Below are 22,086 nucleotides of genomic sequence, written 5' to 3' on the forward strand. Positions count from 1 at the left end.
GGACAAGTGGAGATTGAGAGGAAGATTTGGAGACCAATAACAGCTAGGTGGGATAGGACTTGGTAAACCTGAATGATGTAAATTTCAATGGAGAAGAGATTTTTCAGTAAGTTTGGAAGAGCAGTGATTTGGAAATGACACTAAGGAATCAGGACAATGTTACCCCTCATTCCCCCACCCCAGACTCATGAGTATGGGTGGTAGAATGTAGGGAAGGTGCAGTCTCCACCTGAGAGCACTGTGTTTTGGGAGAGCCAGATTTCAGATAGGGTAAGGAGTTAGAGAGTAGAGATTTAGGGAAGTTTATTTAAAAAACTAAATTCTAGAAGAACAATTTGGGAAGAAAACACATTTGTTAGGGTATGATTATAGAGAAAATATGGGGATTGGGGATCACACCTTACTTTCCTCCATGTTCTCATCTGGAGTTGTCTGATCTGGGTCCCCTGAGAGGCTGTCTTACTGTAGTGTGTGGGACTGGCGTTGGCTTAGTTCATTTAACTTATTACTGATGGGACCTTGATGGTTGCTTTCTGTTAGTGTGTGCTTTTAATGAACCTATGTGAAAGTACACATATGGAGTTTGTAATTATTTTGACTTCTCTCCACACTGCTACTCTCTTTGAAGGACAAAAAGTTGTTTGATCTTACTTTGAAACTTGAACTCTTTTATAATAATTGATCATATAGAAAGAGCAAAAGGTTGAGTTATCTAGATAACAGTCATATTTCTAGAATTTAGGGCATACAAGTTTGTATACGTTCTGGTCATATGTGATTTTTTAAGCCTTTTGTTCCTCTTTTCCTTCCAATTAGCCGTGTTTCACAAACACATTCCCCATTTTTCTACCTGTATAGCATTGCTCATGTTTAAACTACTTAGAAAGAAATGTTCCTCCATCACTTGCTCTGCCACGGCCTCTCTTGTGTGGGTATTTTATTAGTAATGACTACTTTTTAATAAGTCTCCCGAAGGTCAGACGCATTAACTACTTTATCTCATCTAACCTTCACAACAACCCTGCAACATAGGTTACTATCCCCATTTTGAAGATAAGAAAGCTGAGCTTCTGGCAGGTTAATTATCGTTCCTTGTTACATAGCTTACATGGTAGAATTAGGATTTCAGCCTGGGGCTGTTTCCAAAGCCACCTCCGACATACACCTTTATAGATAGGCACACACGTGTGTGTGTTCCTTTTGTAAGTATCCCTCAAGGCTTGTGGAGATGTTATTTTTTTAAAAATTACTATTTTCCCCAGCTTTAGTGAGATATAATCGGCATACAATATTGTGTGAGTGTAAGGTGTACAGTGTGATGATTTGATACATATATGTATTGCAAAACGATGTTCTCTACTTTAACAAAGGCTTGAATCCTCTACCCAGCTATGCTTTCCTTTCTCCATGTCTCTGTAACACTTTGTATCTCACGCTTTTATTTCTGTGAACCTCTCCCTGATGGCCATTAGGAATGTCATGCATATGAACTCTGTTTTCCCAATGAACCCATAACCAATTTGTATTTGTGAACCTGTTGAATTATATGACATTTGTTTCTAGGTTTGTCACCCCTAATAGGTTGTGAGCTTCTTGAGACTAGGGACGGCAGTCTTATGAGTCTTGGTATTGTTGGCACTGAGAAATATTCTTGGCAAATAGATGTTGTTGAATGAATTTTGAATGAATTGTATCATCATTACCTGTGAACTTACCTATTTATTCTTCATACACTGTAAATTGCTTGAAGGCAGTAATTAAGATTTTATTCATCTTTATATCCCTAATATTATCTCTTCCATGGTTACTCAATAAATACTTGTTGATTTATATTAATCCTTTAAAACAGAGAAAAAAATTCTGTTAAGAATTCTGCTCTCCTTAATTTTAAATGTCAGTACTTTCAAATACACTTTTAAAATGAAAAAAAGTTAATTTAAAAGCAAACATGTTTACTCGTTTATAGACTTGTGCAGTGTGTATGTAGTCAGTGTTCTTTCTCAGTGGGACATTATCATCCATTAATGCTGTTCCAATAGGCTGCCCAATCCAGTGCTGTTTTCGTTGAATTTAATTTCTTTTTAAGTTAAGCTAGAAGCAACATTTTCAAATAAAGAAAGCATACGAGGAGTTTTAAATACTGTATCTGTAAGGTGGCCAAGGTCAGCATATTTTAGCTGTTAATGAATGATGTTGTCTTCAGAGTGAAATTGACTGTTCATTCCTGCCTGTTTAACTTCTTCTGAAACAGCACCTCACTTTGTATTCACATGTGGTCAGTTTTTTGGTTTGTAACTGTGGTTATTACTTGCATAGTGGGTGGTGACTTTGTTTCTGTCTTGCTGCAGGCAGCTTGACATTTTGTTCAGATAGACTCACCGTTTCTGACTTCTTTAAATATTAAAGCTTATAAAAGGTAAGCAATACCATTAGATAATTATTTTTGTACTTTAGCTGGTTAATGATTTTATAGTCTTTATCAGTGAACAAACATGTTCTGGTAAAATAACTCGAACCACAGAATGGTTTTGATAGGTTTTATTAGTCAAGGATTATTAATTCTAACTCTTACAAAAAAGAAATAAGGCAGTAAAAAAATAAATTCAAGCTCTATTGAATTCCTTGCTTGCTCATGAGAATACCTGGTGAGGAAGAATGAAAGATTTCCTGTTTCTGTTACAAAGTTTTTATTCATTTGTTTGCTGATTTTTCTAAATTAGCATACCTTTAGTGGTATGTTTCTTTATCAATATTAAAATAAAGGAAATAATTAAAGAAATATAATCTGTTTATAAGACATTATCTGTGTTAAAATAAATCAGCCTTACTTGAAAAAAAATTCAATATATATTAAACTTTATTTATGCTATATAAAAACAATATTTCCATCTGTGTAGTTGGAGAATATAAAAGTCGCCAGTTGTTGAGCCAAAAGTTGAAAAACAGGAGGTATTTGTAACAAATACTTGCATATACCTTTATATTTACAGGAAATACCATGGGAATTCTATTATCCTGCCAAGGAAACTTGTTATGTGTTTTATATTTTGCTATTTAATAACTTCCATTTTTGTTTTAGAAAAATGTGTTTGTAGAGCTATTTTATACAAAATGAACTTGTAAGTTTTGAGAATATAGCAATTTTTGATGATTCTTTTAAAGTTTTTAATATTATTTATGATGAATTGAAAATTCAACATAACTTACTTGATCCTAAATGCCAAACTGAACACCATTAAATAAGATAGATTTAAATAAATCTAAACAGTCAGTAGTTTATTAAGATTTTTACTTTCACTTTTTTAGATATCTTTGCTAGTAACATGAGTACACTTTTGTATAATACTCTGATTCTTCCTGATTTGTACTTACTATCTACTAAATTACATAAATTTTTATTTTAAAATCTCATTTACAAATTTTTTTAAAAACTGGGTTTGCTCTTGTAATTATTTGTAATAAATTGAATACCTCCTGTATTTTTGTAGTAATTTAAGCCTTAGTGATATAAAGATGAAAAATCCATGATGTTCTGATTTCTATGTACCTCATAGTTTAATGGGAGAAATATATCTGAACAAATACTTTAAATGTACTGCGAGAAGCATTAATTACCAATAAATATGTGATCCCTGAGACCTGAGAAAAGGGAACACCTAAGTCGCCCTGGGATGGTTGTGTTTGTGGTTGTGGGGATGGTCAGAGAAGGCTTCACAGAGAATACAACTTTAAAGTTTAGTTGTTGATAATTCTCCAGGCAGACAAGGAAGGAAAAATATTTGGACTGAAGGAACAACATTTGCAAAAGCACTGAGGTGTGATCATAAGACATTTAAGGAATCATAAGTACTAAGTTGTGGCACTGTCACTGAGGGTGGAAGGTTGTCTGGGGCCAGCTTCAATGACCAGGTAAAGGAGTTTGAATTTTAAGCTGTACGTTAGAGTTGTACAAGTAATACCTAATATTCAAAGTAATAAGAAAATTAATACCTGGTGTTACTGAGTATCCTAAAGATTGAAGAGTGCAAAGTAGGGGCCAGTTAATTAATTTAACAGCTTTTTTTGTGTACTGCATGCAAAGTACTGTTTTAAACACTGGGGATATGGTGAGGAACAGAACAGAGTAATTCTCTGCCCAAGTGGAATTTATATTACAAATCAGTGTGATATAATCCACCCTTCTCACTGCCCCCCCCCCCATGTTCTCTCTCATAATTTTTGGCCTACCTCATGACAGACTGTGTGATTCTTTTGCATTTCTTTTCATCTTCCTAATGGTTAACCTAGGCAACTCTGTCCTGTTACTTCTAGAAGAATATTGCTGAATTTGTGACACCCTCCCCATATTATTATTCTTTCTCTGACCTATAGTTTGAGGTCTGGGCATTACTTTTTTTTAAATGGAAATTTCTATTGAGGTAATTATAGATTAATATGCAATTGTATGAAATAATAATCTCTTGTGCACTTTGTCCAGTTTCCCCCAATGGTAATATTTTACAAAACTATAGTACTGTATGACCACCAGTATGTTAACATTGATACAAATCCACTAATCTTATTCATGTTCCTCTTTTAATTGTATTCATTTGTTGTGTGTATATTAAGTTCTATACAGTTTTATTATATGTCTAGGTCCATGTATCCACCACTACCATCAAGGTACTGAACACTTGGAACACTCCTGGAATCCCTTGTGTTCCCCTTTTATAACCACACTCCCCCCCGCCCCCTGCCCCATGCTGCCCCCCTCCCCCTGCCCCATGCTGCCCCCCTCCCCCCTCCCCCTGCTGCCCCCCCCCCCCGGCCTAAGACAAACCCTAATCTGCCCTTTTTCAAAATTTGTCATTTCAAGAATGTTATATAAGTGGAATGTAGTATGTAACTTTTTGGAATAGGCTTTTCTCATTTAGCGGGATTCCTGGAGATTCACCCAAGCTGTTGCCTATACTTTGTTCCTCTTTAGTGTAGATAATTGTATTCCAGGGTAGAGCCTCCTGTTGGCTGAGTCGTTTCAGGCTATTACAAATAAAGTTGCTGTGAACATCTGTGTGCAGATTTTTGTGAGTATATGTTTTCATTTATCTGGCATGAATATCCATGAGTGCAATTGCTGCATCATGTAGCAGTTGAATGTTTAGTTTTATAAGAAACCAGAGTGGCTGTATCATTTTGTCTTCTGACCAGCAACAGATGAGTGATCCTGTTTTTTGATGTCTTCAAAAGCATTTGGCCGTCATTGTATTTTGTTTTAACCATTCAGACAGATTAAAATAGGCATGTAGTGATATCTCCTTATGGTTTTAATTGCATTTCTGTTATGGCTAATGACGCTGAACATTTTTTTTCATGTGCTTATTTGCTACTTTTATATTCTTTTCTGTGAAATAGGTGTTCATCTCTTTTGGTCATTTTCAAGTTAGATTTTCTTTTTAGTTGTTGAATTTTGAGAGATCTTTTGTATTCTAGATACTAGTCTTTTGTCAGATATGTGTTTTGCAAATATTTTCTTCCAGTCTGTAGCTTGTCTTTTTAGCCTTCGCATGGGCTTTCACAGGGAGAAAGTTACTTTTGATGAGGCCCAATTTATCATTTATTCTTTTATGGATTATTTTTGTATCAAGTCTAAGAACTCTGTCTAGCTTCAGATCTTGTGTGGGTCTGTTTCTGTTCCATTGATCTGTTGTCTATTCTTTACCAAATACTACACTGTCTTTATTTCTGTATCTATATATAGTTATTCACCAAGATGGATACATTTCTTTGAATACTTTTTCAGGACAACTCTCCTTCTCTTCTGGAACTCACATGATACAAATATTGGATCTTTTGTTGTTGTCCCACAGGTCTGCAAGGCTTTGTTATGTTTTTTGTCCCCCCCCCCCAGTCTATTTGATTGAATTCTTTTGCTCTGTCTTTATATTCACTGATTGTATCCTCTGTCATCTCCATGCCACTGCTGAGCCCATCTAGTGAGTTTTTAATTCCTGTCATTAAACTTTTTATTTCTGCAATTTCCATCTGGTTATTTTTATAGTTCTTATTTCTTTGCTTAGATTTTCTATTTTTACATTTGTTTTAAGTGAATTTTTAATTGATTAATGAAGTATTTTTATGATGGTTGATTTAAATCCTTTTCAGATAATTCCAACATCTGATTCATCTTGGTGTTGGCATTAGTTGCCTTTTCTCCTTCAAGTTGTGTTTTTTTTCTGGTTCTTGGTTTGACAGGTGATTTTCAATTGAATCCTAGATATTTTATTTATTATGTTAGGAGACTCTGGCTCCTATTTCAATCTTTTCTTTCCATGGGCAATCGTTTAGGTTTAGCTTGCAGGTCTAGGCCTATTTTTGTGGGCCGCGCTTCTAAGGATAGTTTAATTTTTAGTCTTTTTGCTGCTATTTTTATTTATCTGTTACCACTAGGGCTTCCCCTGGTTCCTGCTGGTGCTGCTTCAGTGAGTAGATATTTTTCTTAGGCTGAGCTACTGGGTATCTATTAGTAGGGAAGGGATAAGATAGGATTTCATTACCCTGCCCCCTAGCTGCCCTGATGTCTTTGGGAAGGAGAGGAGAGTCTTGGGCCCATGGAGAACAAGGAACTTCCTGGCCTGGTCCTTTTATTAAAGCTGAGTCTCTCTTGCTAGTCCTGCTTGCCTGCTCTGATTTCTCTGGGTAAGGAAGGAGATCCTTGGACCTATGGGGACAAAGAGAGTTCATGACCTGGCTGCTTGCTATAGCTGGGTCTCTCTAGCTGGTTCTTCCTGTCTGGTTTGATTTCTTTTAGAGAAAAGGGGGATTCTCAGGATTATCAGGGAAAAGAAAGTGCTTCCCCTGAATGTTTATTTTTGGTGAGGTTCATAATCCATTTCCCTTGCTGGTGGTACCTGGCTTGCCCAATGTTGTCAGAGGGACGCCTTTTGGACCCTGGGAGGACTTAGGTTATATGGGCTGCCTTCTGTCACTAGACCCAAAGTTGGGAAAAGTTGGGTCTGGGTGACCTTCTGTTGGGGGAGGGAAACACAAGACACTCCCTCTGTGCTACTCTTCCAGTCCTAGGGCCAAAGGAGTTTGCCTTCTTTCCACCTTTCAGAGTTCTTTGTTTGTCTCTTGCACCATTTCCAGTGTTTATTGTTGTGTTTTGTGGACTGCAGCTGGAAAATGGTCTGCGGCATCTTGTCTGGACCAGAAGCTAGGTTTTGCTTTTACTTTTGGTTTCTTTGTCATGTGAGCATGGAGGTAGAGGAGTGGGATGATATTGGCTGGGGCTGAGTTTGGCCTTGTTGTTGCCCTGAGATTTACCGTCTCTTAAGAGAGTCCATTAAACATCTGTATTCCTGGGTTTAGTTTCATACACCAGTTCACAGAGCCCTGGAAAATGGCAAGCCCAGGCTGCTGTCCTTGTGCTTTCTAAGGTTTTGTCCTGGTACAGAGAGTCTTCTCTCAGATATATTCTTGACTTTCCCTAGGTTGGCCTACTCACTCTTCTTTTTTATTGGTGTATCTAAGGTGAATTCTTGCCCTGTTGGTGTGGCTCAATTGGTTGGGCGTCATCCTGTGCACCAGAGGTCGCTGGCTCGATTCCATTCCTGGTCAGGGCACATGTCTGAGTTTCGGGCTTGATCGCCAGTAGGGGCGTGGAGGGACAGTTAGCTGATCGATGTTTCTCTCTGTTATCGGTGTTTTTTTCTCTCCCTTCCTCTCTCTCTAAAATCAATAAAAACATATTTAAAAAAATAAAGTGAATTCTCAGGATTTTGTTACCTCTTTTTACTTAGAATATCTTCTTGAAGTTGGGGTCGTTTGGACACATTGCCGTGCTGCTGAGAGTACAGAATTTTCCCTTTTTTTCTTTGATACCATGCTGTAAAACTTGTGGCATATAGTTGTACTTCTTTGTTTGCTAATGATATGTTTAAATGTTTGGATTTTCTTAAAAATAATTTTTATTCTTTTCACTAGTTTTATTCTTTTATTCTTTTAACTATACCAACTTTATGTAAAAATTTGAAAATAGACTTTTTTGCGGTTTTCACAACTCCCTCTGACATTTGATATAGCTACTTTTTTTTTTTCCATCCTGGCATCTGTAACTGCAAAATCTCTCTTCTTCCTCTGCTTACTTAATCTCTGTCCTTTGTTTGGCCTCTCTTCCTCTCATTCCTCAACTGACAGATTCTCATGGGTGTTGCCTTTGACTCTGCTTTTCCGTCAGCATTCAGCCTGTTGGTTTCATCTGTAACCTTTAAGCAACTGACTCCCTATAATTTGGATGTTTGGCCTTAATATTTTATTTCCTGCTGCAATGAATGCATGTTCTTTAAAGTAGCTCCATAATCTCATTCTTCCATATCTATCAATATTGTCATCATTTCTAATTAAGGCTTTGAAGTTGTCCTTGGATTGTCTGCCTCTTTTTTGCTCCCTAAATCCATTCACCAGGTCAGGGCTCTTTCATCTTAATTCTCACTGACGCTATCAATTTCTCAAGCTATATTGCTATAACTTATTAATTTGCCTTCTTATGTTTCATGTTTTTTCTCTCCTTAAGAAATTCTATAGGTAGTTTCCAGATTAAAATCTATCTCTGTGCCTCTCTTCATTGAACTATAACATACTTAGAGAAAAGTGCACAAATCACACACAGGTGCTCACCTCAGCTTGAAATTTTACAAGCTGAACATACTTATGTAACACCAGCAAAAGAGTAATTTTAAAAATCACATTCATGACTTTGTTATTTTGATCTAAAAGCCAGTTAATTCAGGGAGTTTGAGCCTTATTAATTTCCTTAACAGTGGAATAGCAGGGGGGAAATTGGCATGTCATTTCCAAATGCTTGTCGCATAGAGCTTGATTTCAGAGACATTTATTTCTTTACTTCACCTCATACCCACTTTTTTTGCCTCATAATGCTCTTCCTCAAATATGCTTCCTTTTTGATGTTTTATAGTCTTAATCATGGTCGTTACTCTAGCTCCAGCTAATATCTTGCCATTTCCAGGGAACTTTGCTTGGCTAGTCAAGCTTTAATTTTTTTCCTTTTTCTCTTAAAAAATTCTTTAATTAATTTATTTTTAAAATAATATCAATAGATTAACTTAGAACAAAATTCAAATGCACAAAAGGGTATTGAGTGAAAAGTCTCCCTCCCACTCCTGTGCCCCAGTGACTATGGGTTCTTCTAGAAATGCTTTTATGCACTTAAAAGCAAAATTAATTTTTATTATTCTGCCTTCTTTTTAAACAATATCAAGTTCTGTATTTTACTTTTTTCAGTTAGTAATTCTTAATGATAGTTCCAGATCAATACACAAAATGTTTCCTCGTTTTTTATTAGAGTTGAACCATATTCCACAGGATGAATGTACCATGATCAGGACTCCCACATATGGTTGCGAAGGTTGGACACTGAACCAATTCACATAGATTATGATTTGAATGGTTCTCCCTAGAATTATTCAGTTATAGTTGAATATCACAGCCTTGATTGTAATTTACTTGGTCAGTTCTTTTTGCTGGATAGTTCCAGGACTGTCTTTCTCCCTCCCTCCCTCCCATCCACCAATCCATCCATCCATCCATCCATCCATCCATCCATCCATCCATCCATCCATCCATCCATCTGTTTTTTGTTTTGTTATTTCAAACACTACTGAAATGGATAGTGTTATAAATGTCATTTGACATCTATCATGAAATTATCTGTAGGATACTATTCTCTTAATTCCTAAAGTATTTATAAGCTCTACCAAGTCAACAATTAATTTATTATGGAGTTGTTTTAATTTTTTATTATTTGTTGTACTTTAAAGAGTGATACCATATATTAAATTATTTTATACTCATCCAGACCTAGAATATTGGTATATGTAAATAAGTACTTAGGATAGGCTGGAGTGCTTCTCATATACCTTCCAGATTTTGTCTTCATTTTATACTTCTGAGCTCCTTCTGAATTTCTGATAACAAAAGAAAAAAATATTGTCAAAGCTAGATGTATTTAGAAGTAGAAGTGATATTTATCCCAGTACTGAATAAAATGAGCTACAATTTCATATATGGTTTAAAAAAAAAAGTAAACCCTTTCCCTTTCTTCAGCCTCAAGTCATGTTCCTTATTCTTTCATTGAAAACATTGGACCAGATAAAGTATATATTCACTGAGACTTAGTTGAGCTGTAGGTAAAATAACAAAAGTGTTCCAAAAATTTTGTAAATTTTTGTGCCCATTAAAGATACAGCACATCAAAATAAAATATTCAGAGCTACTACATACAGAATGAAAAAAATGAAACTGGAATTATCCTACTTTCTGTTAAGTAAGTCAATTACTTTACATTGACTTATTTATGTTAAGGTCCATTTAGTGTCCTGGTTGCTACTTTGGAAACTTTGATGAAGTGCAGTTTTCCACTATGCCCTCCCCCACATATTTGCTAGATCATAAAACTGGACAGTTTTCAGTTGGGGAAAAATTGTAATTTGTTCTCTATTTGGAAAACCCACATTTTTACCATCTGTTTAGATGATATCACTGAGGTTAGGGAGATAAACCTCTTCTCATTTTTCTGTGTAGCTTAGAGGCTCACAGCTGAATTAACAAGAAATTGACTGTTGGTATGGATGAGCCGGAACTAAACATAAAAATCGTGTTTCTTCATTTCTTCTGACTTGCCCTGAAAGATTCACTGCCTGAAATTCTAGAAGGCTGGAGAGTAAAATAAATTCTGTCATAGTTTTCAGAATTTATAACAAACAAGCAGAATATTTTGGGGAAGTTGCTGATAATAGACCGTTAGATGATCGTGTTAAGCTGTAGTGATTTTTTAAAACAACTTACTGAAACATAATTCACATGCTGAAGAGTTCACCCATGTAAATTGTACAGTTCAGTGATTTTTAGTCAGTTCAAAGAGTTGTGCAATTATTATCACAATCAATTTTAGAACATTTTCATCACCTCAAAATGAAATCTGGTATCAGCAATTACTCCTCACTTTGTCCCAAATTTGTCAGCCGTAGGCAGCCACTAATCTACTGTCTGTCTCTATAAATTTTGGACATTTCATATCATAGAGTATGTCAGTCTTTTGATTCTGACTTCTTTCACTTAGCTTAATGTTTACAAGGTTTATCCATGTTGTAGCTTATATCAATACTTCATTTCATTGCCAAATAATATTTCATTTGTATGGATATCATGCTTTATTTATCTACTTATCACTTGATGGACATTATTTCCATTTTCTGGCTATTGAAAATAATTCTGCTTGAACATTATGTACAAATTTTTGTGTGGACATATGTTTTCATTTTTCCTGGTTATATACTGAACAGTGGTATTTCTGGGTCATATAATAACTTTATGTTTAACTTTTGAGAAACTGCCCATTTTACATTTTCCTTAGCAGTATGTGAGGGCTCTAATTTCTTTACAGTGTCCAGCACTTGATATTATCTGTCTTTTTGGCTATAGACATACTAGTGGTGTGAAGTGGTATCTCACTGTGATTTTGATTTGTATTTTCCTAATGGCTAATGATATTGAACATCTGTTCATGTGTGCATTGGACATTTGTGAATCTTTTTGGAGAAATCTCTTTTCAGATCTTTTGCCCACTTTAAGTGGTTTGCTTTTTTTATTATTGAGTTGTAAGACTTCTTTATATATTCCAGATAGAAGTCCCATGTCAGATAGGATTGAAAATATTTCCTCCCATTCTGTGTATTTTCTTTTCACTTTCTTGATGGTGGTGGCCTTTGAGGTACAAAAATTTTTAATTTTATTAAAGTCCAGTTTATGTAGTTTTGTTTTGTTGCTTGTGCTTTTTGTTTTAAGAAACCATTACCTGAGCCAACGTTATAAAGATTTACTTTGTTTTCTTCTGAGAGTTTTATAGGTTTAGATATTTAGATCTATTATCCCTTTAAAGTTAATTTTTTGTGTATGTTCTAAGGAAAGCATCATGCTTCATTCTCCTGTATGTGGAAATCCGGTTATCCCAGTAGCATCATTAGTGGAAAAGACCGTTTTCCCCATTGAGTAGACTTGGCGCCCTTATAGAAAATATTTTAGCCATAAATGTGAGGATTTATATCTGGAACCTCTGTTCTACTTCATTGATGTCTGTGTCTATCCATATGCCAGTACCACATTGTCTTCATTACTGTCGCTTTTCAGTAAGTTTTGAAATGAGGAAGTGTGAGTGCTCCAATTTTGTTCTTCTTTTTCAAGATTTTTTTTATTTTTGGTTATTCTGTTTCCCTTAAGTTTCTATGTAAATTTTAGGATTAGCTTGTCAATTTCTGCAAAAAAAAGAAAGCTAGCTTAGATGTTAATATGTATTGAGTTAAATCTGTAGGTCAAATTGGAGAGTATTGCCTTCTTAACAATGTGAATTCTTTAGGATCCAGAAATATGAATCTTTCCATTTATTTAGGTCTTCTTTTATTTATTTCAACAATGTTTTGTAGTTGTAAGAATACAAGTTTTGCATTTATTTTATATTTTTTTTCTAAACATTTTATTCTTTTTGATGCTGTTGTAAATAGCATTTTTTTAAAATTTTGTTTTTGGGTTGATCAGTGTATAGAAATACACTTGATCTTTGTATATTGATCTCATACCCTGTAATCTTATTGATTTATTTATTCTAATAATAGTTTTAATACTTTTTTATTGCATTGCTTAGGATTTTCCATCTAAAATGTCTTGTCATCTGCAAATATAGTTTTACTTCTTCCTTTCCAGTTTTAATAGAAATTACTTCATTTATTTCATTGTACTGACTAGAACCTCCAGAACAATGTTGAAGAGAAGAGGTGAGACTGGACAATCCTTATCTTGTTCTTGATCTTTGGTGTGAAAGCATTCAGTTGTAGTGATTTTATTTTTTTACCCTAAAATGAGCCATAACTTTGTTTTGAGGACTAATTTTCTTTTGATTTAACATTTTTTTCTTCTGTTTACATACACAGATATGTGCTGATTAGAAGGCTCCCTTGTGCAGTGTGGAGGAGAAGACAGTGCCGTACAAAAATGGGGTTTGGGAGTGACCTGAAGAACTCACATGAAGCTGTGTTAAAATTGCAAGACTGGGAGTTACGGTTACTGGAAACAGTAAAGAAATTCATGGCCCTGAGGATAAAAAGTGATAAAGAATATGCATCTACTTTACAGAACCTTTGTAATCAAGTTGATAAAGAAAGTACTACCCAAGTGAATTATGTCAGCAATGTATCCAAGGTAAGAGGAATAATTTCATCATTTATGTATAGCCTCATAATTGTGCTTAAGGCAAATAGGTCATACTATATGTGGTAAACTCCCCACAATAGCTTATTATTATTAAGATTGCTTTAGGTAGTTGATTATCTTTTTAATAATTTAAATAATAAAAACACAAGTCTTTATATTTGCCCATTGTGTTACAATTTACAGTCCCCTTATTTCTTGGTGTATATCTAGGTGTCCATTTGGTATTGCTTCCTTTTGCTTGAAGGACTTCCACTGACACTCTTATAGTGGAAGTCTGCTGATAATTCATTTTTTCAGGTTCTGTAAGTGTGAAAATGTCTGTGTTGTCTTTGTTTTTGAAAAATATTTTTGCTGTTTACAGAATTCTAGTTTGTACCTTTTTCTTTCAATACTACTTCAAAGTTATTGTGGTATTATTTCCTTCCATTGTTGCTGATGAAATATTTATGTTTTTTCCTCCCCTCTGGCTGTGCTTGAACTTTTCTCTTTATCACTGATTTTAATCAACTTATGTGCCTTTGTGTAGGTTTCTTCATGTTTCTTCTGCTAGGAGTTTGTTGACTTTCTTATATCTGTGGGTTTACAGTTTTAATCAACTTTGGAAAAATATCAGCCATTATATAAAAACAATATTTTTTAGGCCTCTCTCATCCCTCTTTTCCCCTTTGGGGAGTCTGATTACATATATATGTGACCATTTGAAGTTACTCCACAGTTTACTGGTACTCTTTATTTATTTTTCTGTCTTCTCTTTGTGTTTCATTGTAGTTAGCTTCTATTGTTATGTCTTCCATTTCTCTAATCCTGTTTTTATGCATTGTCAAATCTGTTGTTAATTACATCCCATGTATTTTTAATCTCAGACATTTTTCATTTCTGGTGCCCTTTAATAACACTGTCAGTGAGATGAACTCTAACCATTTCCCTGACCGCTCCTCTTCTGGCAGTGTCACTTTTTCCCTCCTTCCTTCCCCTCTGGCAGCCTCACTTCCTGTCTCACCAATATTTAAATTTAAATATGTCTATGGTGCCATTTCTTTGTCTTCTCATACCTGCCAAACTCAGCTCTTTCTTTTATCCCAAACCTGTACTTTAGGGTGAGGGAACTGGAGAGAAGGAAACAGAAATTGAGTAGTTGAGCCATTTCCACATTGAAAAGGAGCAAGTCTTAAATAAATGAATTATCTGTAATAATTCAATTATCTGTAATAGTTCAATTTGAATCTTTTTATATCATTCATGTCTCTACTTAATAATAAGTTTCTTGAGCATTGGAATACAGCCATAGTTACTGCTTTATTGTCCCTGTCTTCTGTCATCTGTGTTATTTCTGGGTCAGTTTTGATTGACTGATTTTTCTCCTCATTTTGGGTTGTATTTTTCTGCATGGTAATCTTTGATTTGATGCCAGGTATTATGAATCTTACCTATTTGGGTACTGAATATTTTTGTATTTGTTTAAAGGTTCTTGAGCTTTGCTTTGGGATATGGTTAAGTTACTTGGAGACAGTTTGATCTCTTTGGCCCTTGCCTTTAGGTTTGTTAGTTGATGCTAGAGTTATGTGTAATCTAGGGTGAATGTATCTCCTCTAGTGAGGCAAGATCATTGTCAGTGCTCATAGGATGGTCTCCAAATTATGAAGTTTTTCACTCTGGCTGTTGGGGCCTGGCATGATTTTGTGGCTCTATGTGAGCTGTTCCTTGTGATCCTTATGGGCGAGTTATTTCCTTGGCGTAGTTTCCTCACATGCTTAGCTAAATAACCAAGGGGGAGTCTTTCTCAGTTCTCCTGAGTTTTTCTTTGTGCAGTTTTTTCTTTGTGCAGTTTTCTCCTGTCTGGTACTCTGTCCTAGTCTCTTCTCCAGTACTCTGACTACCTTGGTGTCTCTGTGTTCTGAACTTAGTCTCTTTAACTCACAGAGATTAATGAGTCCTGCTTGGTTCTTTCTCCCTGGGCTGTAGCCTGAAAATTTTCTCCATTCAGTAGCCTGGGATAATCTTAGGGCTAGGTTAATTTATTTATAGTCTCTCAGGGTTGACTGTTTTTCATTGCTGGGGTCCAGTGGCTTGAATGCTGTGTATTAAATATGCTTTGGTCAGTTTTTAGTTGTTTTAGGCACGAAGATAAAGCTGTTCCTGTTTCTCTATCTTGACTGGAAGAAGTCTTGCAACTAGTGATTTTTATGTCTTTATTTAACAAAACTAAAATGTACAGCAGACTTCCAATAGAACAAAGAGTTCCCTATGCCCTCCATTCTATTCATTAATTGTTAGCATTTTGCTATATTTGCTCTATGGCTTCCTTTCTCAGTATAATTGTGTGTGTGTGTGTGTGTGTGTGAGTGTGTATAAATTTGAATGATTTGCAAGTTAGTTGAAGCATTATACCCCTTTATTCTAAAATATTTAAGCATGTATTTTCCAAGGAAATATCCATAATACAATATCAAATATGGGTAATTTAGCATTGTTGCCATGCTATTAACAAAAATACATTCCATATCCAACTTTTGTCAATTGTCCCAATAATGTCCCCTTTTGGCAATTTTTTCTTTTCGTCCTGATTCAAGATCTAATACACAATCTGTCATTTCATTTAGTTATATCTCTTCAGTTCCTTTAATCTGGAACATGAGTGTGAGAAATCCCACTCTGTGCTTTGGTAATTTTTTTATTTCTTACTTAAAGTTATTTTGAAGTGTGTCCATCTGTCTTTAATCCTGAGGGCATGGTTTTCATGTGGTTTTATTTTCCCCTTTTTGTTGTTGGTATTGGTTTTAGAGGAAATATTGGGAGATAGAAGCCTGGGCAGTCATGTATGCTTTCCATTACCTGGACCGTTTCCCCATTATGCTGTGAACACTTCTTGATTCCTTGCAAAATAAGATATTTCCATGCTCATCTTGAATGCTTTCTTTTCCAGTCCAGGAATAAACCCTTTACCCTAGGAATCCTGGTTCCTTTTAGCAGAGAGAATAGATACTTAACCAATTTACTATGTATGGGATTATATAGCTCACAATATTTTGCAATCACATATAATGCTGCAGTGAATAACTTTGTTACAGATGTGTTTTTGTATCATTATGAGTGTCTTCAAGGGTATATTCGTGGAAATGGTATTTCTAGGTCAAAGTGTAAATGTATATGTAGTTTTGTTACATATTGCCAATATAAGTGTAACATTTTAAAGTATATCTTACCATTTTGTATATCCACCAAGAATATAGGAGAGTGCCAGTTTCTGCTTAATCTGGGCCAAAGAGTGTCCTGTCAAACTTTTGAATTTTTGTTAATCTGGTAGGTAAAATGGTATCTAGTGTAGGATTACTTCATATTTCTCTAATTATGAGTAAAATTAAACATCTTTTAATTTGTTTAGTAGCTGTTTTGAGAACTTGTTTTATTCTGTACTAAAGGTAAATTTTACTTTGTGTTTTCTTATTTATCTAAAATTACAACTGTCAGAAATAGAAGAAATCCAAATTGTGAAGAAGTAAAATTGTCTCTGTTTGCACGTTATGATCTTATATATAGAAAATCCACTCTACCAAAAAACTGTTAGAATAAGCAAATTCAGTAAAGTTGCAGGATACAAAATTAACATACAAAAATCAGTGTGTTTCCATACCTAACAACAAACCATCTGAAAAAGAAATAAAGACAGCAGTTCTACTTATAGTAGCACCAGAAAGAGTAAAATACTTAGGAATGAATTTAACCATGTAGGGAAAGATCTGTATACTGAAAATTATAAGACATTTATGAAAGAAATTGAAGAAGACATAAGTAAATGGAAAAATATTCCATGTTCATGGATTGAAAGAATTAATATTTTAAAAATGTTCATACTACCCAAAGCCATCTATAGATTCAGTTTAATCCCTACCAAAATTCCAATGGCATTTTTCACAGAAATAGAAAAAAAAACAAAAAATAGTCCTACAATTCATAGGGAACCACAAAGACCTGAAATAGCTAAAGTAATCCTGAGAAAGAAAAACAAAGCCCAGAGGTATCACAATTCCTGACTTCAAACTGTATTATAAAGTAATAGTAATCAAAACAGTATGAAACTGGCATAAAAGCAAACAAAACACAGACCAGTGGGACAGAATTGAGAGTCCAGAAATAAACCCATGCATATATAGTCAACTAAAATATGACAGGGGAGCCAAGAATAGTTTTTTCAATAAATGGTGTTAGAAAAACTGGATATTCACATGCTAATTAATGAAATTGACCCCTATCTTACACCACTCACAAAAATTAACTTGAAATGGCTTAAAAATTTAAATCTTAACCCTGCAACTATAAAGCTAATACAAGGATACATAGGCGAAAAGCTCCTTTACATTGGTCTTGTCAATGACTTTTTGGATACGACACCAAAAGCACAAGCAACAAAAGCAAAAATAAGCACAAAGGCAAAAATAAAAAGCTTCTGCACAGCAAAAGAAAGAGTCAGCAAAGTTAAAAGGCAACCTATGGAATAGGAGAAAATATTTGCAGACCATTTATCTGATAAGGGGTTAATATCCAAAATATAAGGAATTAATACAACTCAATATAAAAAAACCAAACAGTCCAATTAAAAAATGGGCAGAGGATCTGAACAGACATTTTTCAAAGACGACATACAAATGACCAACAGGTACATGAAAAGATGCTGAGCATTACTCATCATGAAGGAAATGCAAATCAAAACCACAATGAGATATCACTTCATACCTGTTAGAATGGCTATTATGAAAAAGACAAAAGACAATAAATGTTGGCAAGGCTGTGAAGAAAAGGGAACCCTTGTCACTGTTTGTGGGAATGTAAATTGGTACGGTTACTTTGGAAAACAGTATGGAGGTTCCTTAGAATATTAATAATAGAACTACTATATGATCCAGCAATTCCACTTTTGTGTATATATCTGAGGGAAATGAACTCACTGTTTTGAAGAGATATCTGCATCTCCATGTTCATTGCAGCACATTTATAGTAGTCAAAACATGGAATCAAGCTAAGTGTCCATACATGAATGAATGGATAAATATTTTATATATATACAATGAAATATTCAGTCATAAAAATGTTTCCATTTGTGACAATATGGATGGACATTGAAGGCATTATGCCAAGTGAAATAAGTCAGATGGAGAAAGACAAGTACTGTATGTTTCCATTTATATGTAGAATCTAAAAAAAGCCAAATTCAGAAATAGAGAGTAGAATAGTTGTCACCAGGTGCTGGGCTTTGGGAGGAATGGGGAAATGTTGCTCAAAGGGTATAAATGTCCAGCTATAAGATGAATAAATTATGGGGATTTAATTCAGAGCATGGTGACTATAATTAACAACAGTACTGTATTATATACTTGAAGTAAAGAGAGTAGATCTTAAATGTTACCACCATAGGAAAAAAAAGGTAATTATGTATGGGGATGGAGATGTTGTTAACTAAACTTTAATGTGGTAATCACTTCGCAATATATACTGTATCAGATCATCAGGCTTTACACCTTAAACTTATGAATATGTTATATGTTGTTACTAATACTGCAAAAAAGCTGAAAAGAAAGTAAAAATAAAATTACACTTGTCAGAATAGTCAACTCTCTTCTGAAATCGTATAGTGATATAGATAATTCTGAAATAATGTATTTGAAAGGAGATATTGGCTTACCACTTAAACATGAAGTGGATTGAAATATTGCTTATGTTCCATATAGTACATGGGATTAAAAGTAATGAAAATGTTTTTTGATGAACCAGCTTTATTGTTTAGTGTCGTATATACATACAATGTAACTTGAAGCCATATAACTAGAGTTTTAAATACACACACACACACACACACACACATGAAAGTAATACTTAAGCCTGACTGTAGAGTCCATTCTGCTATAATGCTTGATTTAAAAACATGAATTTGTTCCAATGCAATTGACATAGTAGGAAGCAATTTGAGCATGATGTGATTTTGTATTTGCTTATGCAAAAATGCAGAGGAAAGAAATAATAGCTGAATGCTGAAAACTACCCAGCTGAACTGAGTTTCTTAGGAATATATAAAGCACACACAGACACATACTACCGTTGTTGACTGGTTACCTGTGTTTACTCCTTGTGTTATGAGCCACACTATCCACATGTCGTATTGCAACTCTCTGTCCAAATTCAGCTAGTTCTTTTTACCACTTTACAATAACTCACAAACTCCAACTCTGCTGACACCTACTTTGACAAGCAAACATCAGGTCTTTTTAAGGTAAAATGCCTTGTTTATTGTAGTACTTATATATTTCTTCATCAGTTAATACATGTAAACCTGCACAAAGTTTTTATTAGTTTCCCATCTTTTTTTTTTAATGTGTCCCTGATGAATTTTTTGAATGTTGTCCCTGTGAGACCATTTTCCCATGAGCTCTATGATTTTTATTGTGTGATTTGGCACAACCCAGTGATTATTAGGGATACAAATGTTTCATTACAGCACAACTTGTACATTAGAATTACTTGGGAAACTAAAATACTGGTGCCTGGACCCCTTCCAAAACCTATTAAATCAGAAAACTGGTGGTAGGGTTCAAGAAATGGTATTTTAAAAAGCTCCCGGTTGATTCTTATTGCAGGCAGAGTTGTGAACCACTGGCCTAAGGGAACTAGAAAATGAAGAAAGACAGGCTCTTCTGAATGGAAAGGACCTCAGGCTTCCTTTGCACTTGTAATTCAGTCTTTGAAAACCTCAGTTTTAGAAAAAGTTAGTAATGACTTATCTTCCTGATTTTTGTATCTGATGAGAACTCAGAGATTCCAGAGCATTCTTCTTATGTAACAGGCAAACTCTGAATAAAAACTTTTTGTTTCAGAGAACCATTTATTTTGAGTCATTGTGTGGTACAGAAACATGCATTCTTCATGGCATTTTTATGTTGTATTTTAAAAAGATTTAAGCAAGAAGAAAGGAAGCAAGTAGTTGGAAGATATAGTCTGCAGAGAAAAGCTATTTATGAACAACTATTATTTAGGTATTTTTCAAGCTTGAGTCATCTTGTTGATTATTTTCAATGCTTTACTGTAATTACAGCTCCAGGAGTAGTGTGCTCTTTGACTCAGTGCCTCAGAATAAATACTTTTTGGATAATGAACTCAGAACACTTAAATTGCTACCTGTTTATGGAATACTGATTTACATCATCACACGTCTGTTACTTCAAAGATGGAAAGCATGGAATACTTTCCTAAAAGATACAAATTTTTTCCTATGTGTACTTTTCTTTTAAAGAACTGAATGCAATGTTTCCATTGTATATTCATCATAGTATAACTGATACTTTTTACCTCTATTGATTTCCTAAATTAAAATAGGCATTTTAGAATTTATGCTAATTATTGTAGAAACCTGCAATGCTATGTAGTGTATGAAACTGATCTCTTTTTTTGGCAGGGAGGGGAGAGGGGAGAGTAAAATTTCTGTAGATTGAATCATTATTCCTCCTTTTTTATTGTGAAATAAGAGATGCATTTATTTCTAGGAACTATTTTGGTCACAAAACAACGTACAATCAAAATCAATTTAGGAATTCAGAAAGTCTTAAAATAGCATTTCAGGTAAAATAATATTTTATTATATAATATCAATATTACTCAATATATAATTCAGCATTCTGAAAGATGTTCTAAAATTTGAGTCCAATAGCAGTAATTTTGTTTCTCTGGGACATAGGGAAAAAATGTACTATCCATGTGCTATCTTAAAGTGGTGCTATTTCTAGTTATCTCATATGATATTGGGGTTGATTAGATAATAAGATGATTTATTTCTTAATTGTTTGCTTAGGGGATTTGAGCTTAGGGTCATTATTCTGGATAGAAACTCAAATACAGTGACAGGCCTCTTTCATTTTCACCTTTATTTCTTCTAACAGAGCATGTCATATCAAGAATGACTCACTTATTGTGGCCTAGAAGGACTTCTAGATTTTTTTAGATTACAGTTGACCTTCAATATTATTTTATAGTAATTTTGGTTGTACAGCATAATGGTTAGATAGTTATATAATTTATGAAGTGATCCCCATTTTGTTCCTGATCTCAAGGGAAATGCTTGCAGTTTTTGCCCATTGAGTATGATGTTGGCTGTAGGGTTGTCATATATGGCCTTTATCATGTTGAGGTATGATCCCTTTATTTCTGTTTGGTGAGTTTTTATCATAAATGGGTGCTGGATTTTGTTGAGTGCTTTTTCTGTGTCTATTGATACGATCATGTGATTTTTACCCTTCATTTTGTTTGTATGATGTGTCACTTTTATTGATTTGCTGATACTGAACCAACCTTGCATCCCCAGAATAAACTTCACTTGGTCATGGTGTATGATCTTTTTAATGTGTTGCTGGATCCGATTTGCTAATACTTTGATGAGCATTTTAGCATCTATGTTCATCAGGGATATTCACCTGTAATTTTCTTTCTTTGTAGTGTCTTTATCTGGTTTTGGAATTGGGATAATGCTGGTTTAGTAAAAAGGACTTGGAAGTCTTCCCTCCTCTTGAATTTTTGGAATAGCTTGAGGAAAGATAGGTGTTAATTCTTCTTTGAATGTTTGGTAAAACTCACCTGTGAAGCCATCTGGTCCAGGACTTTTGTTTGCTGGAAGATTTTTGATTACTGCTTCAATTTCATTAGTTGTGACTCTTTTACTTCTGAGATGGGGCAATGACTGAGTTAATGCAGCTCAGCATATTTGTTGCCAGTCTTTAGAACTTAACTGTTGACTTTGATTATATTAATTCTGTTTTACTTTTAAAAGATTTATTTAATAATTTTTCA

The 22,086-nt window shown here is 34.5% G+C and overlaps 1 protein-coding gene across 1 annotated transcript in view; it reads left to right on the top strand.

Annotated features, from left to right (window-relative positions):
* Positions 1–22,086, top strand: part of FER (FER tyrosine kinase) — a 313,312-nt gene that overhangs the window by 23,209 nt on the left and 268,017 nt on the right. The window contains exon 3 of the mRNA XM_087815481.1: positions 12,981–13,248. Coding sequence (XP_087671607.1) covers positions 13,042–13,248 — 207 coding nt within the window. The 5' untranslated portion in view covers positions 12,981–13,041. The remainder of the gene's footprint in view (positions 1–12,980; positions 13,249–22,086) is intronic.

The sequence above is a fragment of the Miniopterus natalensis genome, chromosome 3 (assembly GCF_054644295.1).
Source record: "Miniopterus natalensis isolate mMinNat1 chromosome 3, mMinNat1.hap1, whole genome shotgun sequence".
Lineage (NCBI taxonomy): Eukaryota > Metazoa > Chordata > Mammalia > Chiroptera > Miniopteridae > Miniopterus > Miniopterus natalensis.